This window comes from Electrophorus electricus, chromosome 3 (assembly GCF_013358815.1).
Source record: "Electrophorus electricus isolate fEleEle1 chromosome 3, fEleEle1.pri, whole genome shotgun sequence".
Taxonomy (NCBI): Eukaryota; Metazoa; Chordata; class Actinopteri; order Gymnotiformes; family Gymnotidae; genus Electrophorus; species Electrophorus electricus.
Genome location: NC_049537.1, coordinates 21,061,877 through 21,071,599, shown reverse-complemented (window position 1 = coordinate 21,071,599; position 9,723 = coordinate 21,061,877). Strand labels below are relative to the sequence as shown.

General features: G+C 39.2%; 2 protein-coding genes across 2 annotated transcripts; both read right to left on the bottom strand.

The window, feature by feature from the left end:
* Positions 1 to 802: 802 nt before the first annotated feature.
* cx43 (connexin 43) lies at positions 803 to 5,271 on the bottom strand. The gene is made up of 2 exons (XM_027001672.2): positions 5,102 to 5,271; positions 803 to 3,530 (listed from the first exon to the last, which is right to left on the bottom strand). The coding sequence occupies exon 2, from the start codon at positions 3,512 to 3,514 to the stop codon at positions 2,369 to 2,371; it is 1,146 nt and encodes a 381-aa protein (XP_026857473.1). The 5' UTR covers positions 3,515 to 3,530; positions 5,102 to 5,271; the 3' UTR covers positions 803 to 2,368.
* Positions 5,272 to 5,485: 214 nt separating this feature from the next.
* cx32.2 (connexin 32.2) lies at positions 5,486 to 9,398 on the bottom strand. The gene is made up of 2 exons (XM_027001640.2): positions 9,270 to 9,398; positions 5,486 to 6,787 (listed from the first exon to the last, which is right to left on the bottom strand). Exon 2 carries the CDS (start codon positions 6,762 to 6,764, stop codon positions 5,901 to 5,903), a length of 864 nt encoding a protein of 287 aa, XP_026857441.1. The 5' UTR covers positions 6,765 to 6,787; positions 9,270 to 9,398; the 3' UTR covers positions 5,486 to 5,900.
* Positions 9,399 to 9,723: the final 325 nt, after the last annotated feature.

Sequence of the window (9,723 nt, the reverse complement as noted above, 5' to 3'; positions counted from 1 at the left end):
TGTTTTCTAACGAATCTTGTTCAACAATACTTGTACAACTGAAGTCATTTTCAAGGAGTCTCCCTTTCATAAAACTACACTGGGTGATAAACCTTATAAAAAGCCATTGGATTAATTAGCACTAGATCAAAGTCTTATGCTTTTTTTCCTCCTTTTCTCCACTCTACCCACATGTGGCACACAGGCTCAACCCAGACATATGGGTTTATTTAGCTTTGTGGAAAGGTTAAATAGGAAACTTGGATAGGGGAAAAAGCACTGAATCTTTTTATATGATGAAATTTTCAAAGTTTGGGGGGCATTTTAAAACATACATGTAAAACCATATCAGTCTTTCAGTTTGTAAGTCTTGGCATGAGCAGAGTTTGGCCATGATACCAACTTATCCTTATTGCCCCTGTTTATACACAGTGGTTTTTGTGTGGCTAATTCTTTTGAACAAGATGCATGTACAAGGCCTTATTTGATATTGGCACCAATCGACTAGCTGGGTATTGTGTCATTTTCTGTTCATGTGTTTAACAGCTTGTAAATTAAAAGTCTTGTTTTACAATGTTATATCTAAAATTATGTTATTATGTTATATTTAATGTTATATCTAAAATTAAAAATGTTAATATAAGCAATACTTTTACTACTTAGAAAACACAGTTAACCAGAAAGGACATATGACATCAGTGGGATGTCATTCATCTGAGGGGATGAGTTGACATTCATCTGATACCTCTCAAAAGTTTAAATATAAACACATCAAATATTACAAAGAAAAATCTTTATTGGTTAAAATAGCATTTTTTTTTTGTTTTTTTTTTCTCTTTTCACAGATTTGATTAATTACATTTTTTGCTATCATGCACTCGCACACTGTACAACAGTGGACTCCCATGGAATGACATTTTTTCAACTCACTTCTTCAAACAAATCTACAACCTTATTTGCCTTGTTCAATGGATGTAAGATGCCAAATTGGCCCTTTCAGGACCCAAACAACCAAGGGTTCACATGAAAACACTGTTTAGTGTAGTGATTTTCTGCCTGGTATGTGGTAAAATAAATTAGTTACATGCATAACAGAGAGAACGTTTGCCACTTACAAGTCATACAACATCCTAGCCAAAATCTCAGTGCAAACACCATTGTAGCTGAAAAATCCATGAGCCTCCATGTTTGAGTACCGATAATGCTGTGATGTAAAGTTTGGAAATCAAAACTAAAATGTCCAATTGAAATTTCATCTACTAGTGTTTGGTAGTTGTGGAGCTACATTGGCATATATATAGTTTTTTATTTAAATGACTAAATATTAGTCCAGCTCTAACAAGCAGTCTTCTAAAAACTCACATTTGTGACACAGTTAGCTTGATTTACAGTACTAAAACTCTATATCTCTCAAGCAGCACGATTACATTGACTTATAAAAAAAAAAAAAAAAAAAATTACCCACATCACCCACTCAAAAAAAGGAAGAAAAACTTTATTCCCCTTTCCCATTCAAAAAGACGAGGAAGATTAAAAATGGCACAGAGTACTTTCAAAGAGGAACAAAAAAAGCCTTTCTCTCAAAGATTTCCAGAACACAACAAAAACCAAAAAAAAAAAATATATATCAGCTACATCTGCCCCAGACCAATATAACAAACCCAAAATAAACAAACTAACACCACATATATTCAAAGTTTATCAGGAAAATGACAGTCCACTATGATTAATAAAAGCAACCTTTTGTTAATAAATGTATTGCAGAAATTTGGATAATTGTCAATAAATATGCAATTGGCTCTAGTGATTTGTTATTGTTATTACTTCATATGAAGTATTATCCATGAATGTGGATATGGATATTTGTATGGATATGAGTAGTAGTCAGTCATCTAGTGGTGGATGTCCTGTATTCTTTATGAATAAATAAATATTAATTCATGAACTTCAGCACTAGGGATCTACTCACAACCCTGTTTGACTAAATGGTGTTGAGGTCATAGAGGTGAGGGGAATATGTGTAATAGTAAGGGAAAACCCTTCTGAAATACTGAAAATGGGTGTTTAGAAATTGAATGCCATTCTGTGGCAGCAGAGCAAAGCAATGAAATGAATCACATCACCGAGGCATAGTCTTCCAGCAGAAAGGTGGGACTATCAGGAGGTGAAGAGAACCCATTCGCGGCCTCTTGCCCCCTAGCTGTTCAGCGGTTAAGGCATCATTAATGAACGAATAGTACCTCCAGCAGTGTGAGTAATTTGATGTCTCTGTATCAACTAGAGCCTGGAGCCAGCACAGCGTGGCGGCCGGAGCCTGCCCCTTTGCATCTCTCTCTGTGACCCCATGTCTGTGCCCTAGTGAGGTTGGCATTAGCCCCGGCCACCGTGGCTAGACATCCAGGTCGTCGGGCCTGGCCCGACTGCTCATGCGGCTGCTGGCGCGGCTGCACGGCCGTGGGTCCATCAGCGCCAGCGGCTGGAGCTCGTGGCTCACCGCTGGCTTCTTGTGCTCCTGTGTGTCATCTGGATAGTCAAAGGCCTGGGCATGCGAGTTGGAGATGGTGCTGCCATTCTGGCCTAGCCGGTTCTGCTCAGCACTGTAGTTGGCCCAGTTCTGCTCCGTCGCCTGCTTGTTGTAGTTGCGGCAGGAGTTGGTCCGTTCGCCCGTGGCGAGCTTGTATCCTGGCGGAGACATGGGCGACAGAGGGGCTGTGGGTGAGGAGCATCCATTGTAGTAGGCATACTTCGTGGTGGACAGGTCCTTGGGCGTGGGGCTCAGGGTGCCAACATTCGGGTACTGGTTTTGTTTACCTCTTACACGGTCCTTGATCCGTTTGAAGAGCACATAGAAGAGCTCGACGATGTTGAGAAGGAGGGAAACCAGTGAGACCACCAGCATGAAGATGATGAAAACGGTCTTCTCAGTGGGCCTGGACAGGAAGCAGTCCACCCGGTGGGGGCAGGGTGATCGCTCACACGTGTACACGGCGGAGAGAGTGAAGCCGTAGATGTACCACTGGATCACCAGGAAGCCGATCTCGAAGACAGACTTGAAAAAGATGCTGACGATGTAGGTGCGCAAGAGTGCCCCCTTCATCTTCACCTTGCCGTGCTCCTCCAGGCCGTGCTTGAGCTTCTTCAGCTCAATCTTCTTCAGGGGGATGTCCACATCGCCACCGTCATTCTGCACTGCCTTCAGCTCTTCCTCTTTGCGATTGAGCTTCTCCTCCTTGCGCATCAGGTAGAACACGTGCGCCAGGTAGAGGAGCGTAGGTGTGGACACGAAGATGATCTGCAGCACCCAGAAGCGCACGTGAGAGATGGGGAAAGACTTGTCATAGCACACGTTTTCGCAACCGGGCTGCTGGGTGTTGCAATGGAAAGCCGACTGCTCATCACCCCAGGCGGACTCCACGGCTGTTCCCAGAACCAGGATCCGGAAGATGAACAGGACGGAGAGCCAGACCTTTCCTCCGGCTGTGGAGTATGCCTGCACCTTGTCAAGGAGCCTTCCCAAAGCACTCCAGTCACCCATCTTTAGGGCGTTCTTGCTGCCGAAAACAATGGATGAGATTATTTATTATAGATTTTAAAATGTCATGCTACTTGTCAAAGGGGGTCCAGCACTTGCAACTGATGTCATCTAAGCCTGGAAAATCAGGAAATGTATAGTAGCAGCGTGTAATATCCTATACAGGTACTCAAAATATATGCAAACTTGGAAAAAAGACTTGGATCAGCAAAGACAATATTTCCATAATGGACTTTTAATTTTTGCGTTTGATCCAAATGTAAAATTACAACATTATGTCTTTCATCACGTTAGAGAGTTGAATGGAAAAAAAAATTGTTGCAGTATTAAGCGAATGCTACCTATGCGGGTTTCCCTTAAAAAAGGGTGGTGAGGAGACTGTATGTGCACGCGCGCGCGTGTGTGTGTGTTGGGGTGTGTGTGTGTGTGTGTGTGTGTGTGTGGGGGGGGGGGGGGGGTGGGGGGGGGGGGTTAGGCGCAGGCGCAGGGTTGAATCTCAGCGTTCCTTTCACTTATTAATCACGTTAAAGCAAGTCGATGCGGCAAAACGAATACAGAGCAGCTATTCTAGCCTGTCAAAATGACAAGACTATAATAGTATGAAATTTCAAGCGCATCAGCTCCTGAATTACTGAGTGAATTCTGACTGCCAGAAAATGTTTGTTATAAATAATAAGTCTTAATAAAGCAGGCACATAAAAAGGCAAGTGTCACGTGGCATTTAATCAGTCCCAATAATTATTACATCAGACGTTTTCTGCGAAGAAAAAAAATTATTTGCGATTAGCAAATGCTCTAAGTGCTCTGATGCTGTAAGTAAAATTTCGGATACACTGCCGTTTTCAGGACACACATATAGGCCCCCGTGGCGCAATTTCACCTCCCCACAAAACCTCCAGGGACTTATGCCTCAGTAATTTGACATGAAAGCACCACTGCAAACCATGGATAAGACGCTCATTCGAATCAAGAACAACTATCAATGCGCTCCGCCAACAAAATTATTTTTTCGGACTGGTTTTCGGTACATTTTCGTACCAATTAGGCAATGGCATAAGAGAAAATACAATGTTCTAGCTACACAAGAAACAAAAATACGTAATGTCTAATCTGAGGGAAAGGAGTGTTTTACTACTGTCATTTTATTAATATGGGCCTATATCTGGTTTGTGAATCAGGGTGATTTTGTTTTCTAGCTCTAGTCAATCCTGGTGTAATACTTATTCTCTTAATCTATGCACTCTGTTCTGTATACCAATGTTTGGAATGTTTATAGCAGTCGTTATAGCTATCTCATAATGCATCACATAACCTGTAAGAGGGAAGATGTGAATGAAATAGTGAACGCAAGCAATGCGTTGGCTCCCGTGTTTAAAAAAAAAAAAAAAAAAAAAAAAAAAAAACACACAGGAAATATAGACTAGTGGTAGATTTACCGAATATGGAAATTGTGGAGAATTCCGTTGATTTTATGTGTAAATCTGTGAAAACGCTTGCACGTATATTTTTCTAAATGCTGCGCATTTTTTTATAGGTGTAAAAACGTCAGAAGCAGAAGTCGATTAAAACTATAAACTTTTGGTAACGTACCTGAAGAGACACCGAGAAGGAAGAAGAGAGCCCTAAGGGACTTTCTCCGTAACTTCTTGAGAGCAGACACCGCTTTCTTGAAATCCAACTCGGGGACCACAGAGAAACTGAGACGCACTTGTCAAACTTTCTTTGCTTATAAGCGACTTTGCGCCGTGTTGGGAAGAAACGAGTAAGCAGGCACACCAAGTTGGATAAGTCACATGACTCCTACGTCAGAATCCTTTGGCTCTTCTTACACTGTCTTTAGGAATATTGTCTTGAGTTCGGCTAATCTTGTCATTCTGCCAAATAGTTTATAACTTACAAATAGTTTGATTTATCGTATGAACTGCTCATTGGGAGGGTTTAGTCTAAGCGAAAATAAATCGTAACAATAGTAAGTCTTGTTTAAACACAGAATACACCATTTTAATAGTCCATTATATACGTATATCAGTCTCTCATCGTATATCAAACAGTTTTCTCTATGATAAACTTTTTATTGCACATAACGGTTTAGCCTCTTATGTCCAAACTACAAAATACATCATAATTGAACACCTTTTAAATCACATCTTAATAATTGTCAGCGTATGAATTACAGCAGGACAACGTTAGGATCTTCATGATAAAGTTTGGGATATACCAGCTTGTTTAAAACTGACATCTACACCTTATTAGCCTAGAAAAGTATGCAGCTGCTGCGCACGACGATACTTCCACGCAGCAGGTGCAGTGCGCCATCTGCTGTCATACTTTATGATATATTCATTAATGATACATTCATATCAAGGATTTCTAACAGTAATATGTACTTCTACAATTCAGCATTTGCTTCAGCAAGACTACTGATTTTTTGACTCCACTCATTTTCAATCCCTTTGTTCATGTAGTTCTGCTTCAAACTCCCCTCAGTTTTCAGGCCTGAAATTGATGAAAATGGATTATAATGGGCTTTGGCATCAGAGTGTAACACAACGTTATGTTTCGATCTTCTTATCAAGCAGCGACAAAGCAAATAACACACTTCCATCACATTTAAGGCCAGAGATACACAGGCAACCACCAGCATAAAGATAATGAAGATGGTCTTCTCGGTGGGCCTTGACATGAAGCATTCCGTCTGAAGTCGACACGGCGGTTTTTCGCAATGGAAAATGGGTTGCATCATAAAGCCGTACAGGTAGTACTGTCCAAAGATGAAAGCCAACTCTAGAAGAATCTTGAAAAACAGCTGAGCCAGGTAGCTACCCAACAGCTTGCCCTTGATCTGGACTTTGCCCTTTTCATTCGTGTACTTCGGAGACCTCACTGAATGGTCTGTCTCTAGCTTGTTCTCCTGTCTGTCTCTAGCTTGTTCTCTCAGCTTGTTCTCCTGGTGGATCACATGGATGGCATGACCCAGGTACACCAGAGTCGGTGTGGACACAAAGATGATCTGCATGACCCAGAAGCGGACATGAGAGATGGGGAACTTCCAGTCGTAGCACACGTTCTCGCAGCCGGGCGTGTTGGAGTTGCAGACCATTTCAGAGCGCTCGTCCCCCCACACGCTCTCGACTCCTGTCCCCAGGATGAGGATCCTGAAGATGAAGAGCACGGTCATCCATATCTTGCCAATGACAGTAGAGTGGGACTGCACCTTGTCCAGTAAGGACGAGAGAAACCCCCAGTCTCCCATTGTCTCTGGTTCTCAGGGTTACTCTAGTAGGGCAAAGAGAAAAATTGATTACAGTTAATAATCTAGAAGTCTCTAGAAGTGCAAAGACAATAATAATGGAGTTTGAGAAATGGCAAGCATTATTTCCTCCTACAAGTGATTTATCTGCTAAATATCAGTTAGTTATCTATATATATTCCAATAATATTGAATATACTGTGTATCATCCATCACATGTGTACTATGTGTTTTTATTTCTCATGTTAATTTTTTAAAACTGGGCTTTGCAGAGGCTTCGGCCACTCACAAATCCTGAACCCTTTTTACACTAAAGACAGACTGGCTTCCAGGAGTCTTTGGAAATGTATTATTTTTCAATTTGGCATAGACTAGACAGTTTACAGATTTCTAATTCTGTGCTGTAAGCAGAAGCAACAGCATTTCATATTTGTTTTCTAAGCACATCAGACTTCTATTCATGTAAAACACCTATGTACAGTTTGCATGATTGTGTGATGTATATGAATTGACATAATTTATTTAAAACTTAAGTTTTAAATCAAGAAAGGACAACAAAAACACAAGTCAAGCCAAGCTTTCAGAAATCACTGAAGTAGCCTTGATTATAAATGTCACAAGTTTTGTAAGGACATCTGGAAATGCTGCAATTTCAGTACCTGATTTATCCATTTCTATATTGGCAGTAGCTGTGACAGCCCAAGCTGCTATTTTTATTGTCAACCACCAGAGGGCACAGTCATCGTATTGTCTGTGATTTTTAGTGCTATAACAAAGGTCTGTAAAAGCCCTATAGAATCACATTACATAAATACTTAAAATATATAGAAAATCGCATAGACCTAGCAGGCATATATCATGCTAAAACTATTAAAGATATTTTAAATACAAACATCTATAATACAAAACAAAATAAAGCATATTTATGTAGTGTGGGATCCATACAAAGTGGCCAAAATGATGTAAAACATATGTGATATGAATTAAATATAACTTACAATGACATATTTTTCAAATATGCCAACTTTCAGATTTGATAGATATTTAATTTGAATGACCTGGGATAATTCAAAAAGCTGGGATCTGCTCAGCTTTTGTTTGTCCTTTGGTTTTAGTTTGCTTATTAAAATGAACATTTGAACAGGCCTGTGTCTGAGGATTTCAGTCAGTCCAACTATTGTCAGAACGTGGTATTTGACAATGATCAAACATGACAGTAAGCCAAACTGCCGCACTCTGACTTTGTAACCATCTTAACAAATAAAGCTATTCCTGGTTTGCAAACTCAGCATTAATCCAAAACATAGAAGTCATGTCAGTTCCACCAACTTGAGTATTTTTAAGTAGCCCATAATTTTCTTATTGTTAATGCATTATTATTAATAATTAATTAAATTAAATCAAATTTGTTAGAAGCCTAATGAGCACATGGATTATGACTAAAGGCACCCTATGGGAGCTCCAATGTTACTTAGGCCAAAGGTGCATCCATTTTATTTGTAAATCCAGCTTTCTTCAACAAAACCCAAATATGCTAGCAGACAGCTGCACTGATCTAAGAACTGCCATAACTGTCTGAAGACAGTGAAGAGAATGTGTAAACTATAGCATCTAGAAAGTGGGGTTTTCTGAGGGTGTCACACACATAAAATCTCAAACAGTGCTATGCCACGCAGTTGTAAGAGCACTATATATCAAATGGGGTTTTTCCACAGTTATAAATTGCATACATTTCAATTCAGTGTATCAATTCTGATTGGTTGTACCTCAACTCTCAGCAGTAAATATTGCCTCAATATATGATCTGATAGATATTTGATTTGAAATTATAAGGCTGATTGTTCTAGTGGAATGGGAAACTTTTTTTTTCCCCTGGGAAATAAGGCTATTGTCTCAGTGGTTTCAACAAATTAGGTAAGGCTATGATTAGCAAACAAGAATAACAAGAATATTCTGTTATATCCCTGTAGTAGTTAGTTTAAAGAGACACCAATGTCTCCAGACAAGGCAAAATTGCTTAAAACTGCTCAAAAGTGTGTGAAAATGATAAAAAATGTGAAAAGATTTTTGTGTATAAGCAAGAGGAAGAGAAATAAGCTTTTGACAAAAACATCAAAATGTTCCTCTTATTCATAAATGGTTTCTGTGTGACATTTTCTCATGTATATTGAAATATTTGTTAGAAATAGAAAGTGCTTTTGTTATGTATCGAGTAGTGAATAACAACAATAGTATAATAAAGGTTGAACACATATATTTAGATTAGATGAACATGCCATTACTGATCTTGGTGATTTTATGATTTTTGTATTATTTATTATGTCCTTCAGCTGAATGATAAAATATTGCTTTAAATTGGTACCACATCAACTAGTTACACATATATTAATTACCTGTCTGTTGACGAAATGATTAGCATTTTAGCTTTTGTAAAATTACTCTTGTCGTCTGTATAATATATTAAATTGTAGTACATAAAAAAGGAAAATAAAACTAAATAATACTTACCTGGGCTAATCTGGCAGATCACAATCCGAAAATGTAGAAATGTTTTTAAATTTGCTGGCTGAATATATTCAGGTGATGGGGATGTTTATTCAGCTCCACGGGCTTTGGACTATAGACAGAACTAAGCAAATGTGCATGTGTTCCCTATTTAGACATACAGCCAATCACCCTTTATCTTCATAAATTAGTCACACTTTCATTTACATATATCAAAAATCCCAGTTGTTCGCTCCACCCCAACCACAAAACTTCATATACAGGTTAAACTCCACATATTCATATGCCTCTACTTCTTGAATAATTTCTTGCAAAGCAAAGTCAAAAGTGCAAAATAATTACATGTTGCAAAACCTTTTCTCCCACAGCTAAATAATTAAATCACGTGACAAGATTAAGCATGGAATCATGTGACATCTACCACTATATGGCAGCATGGATTTCACTGAAAATAAGA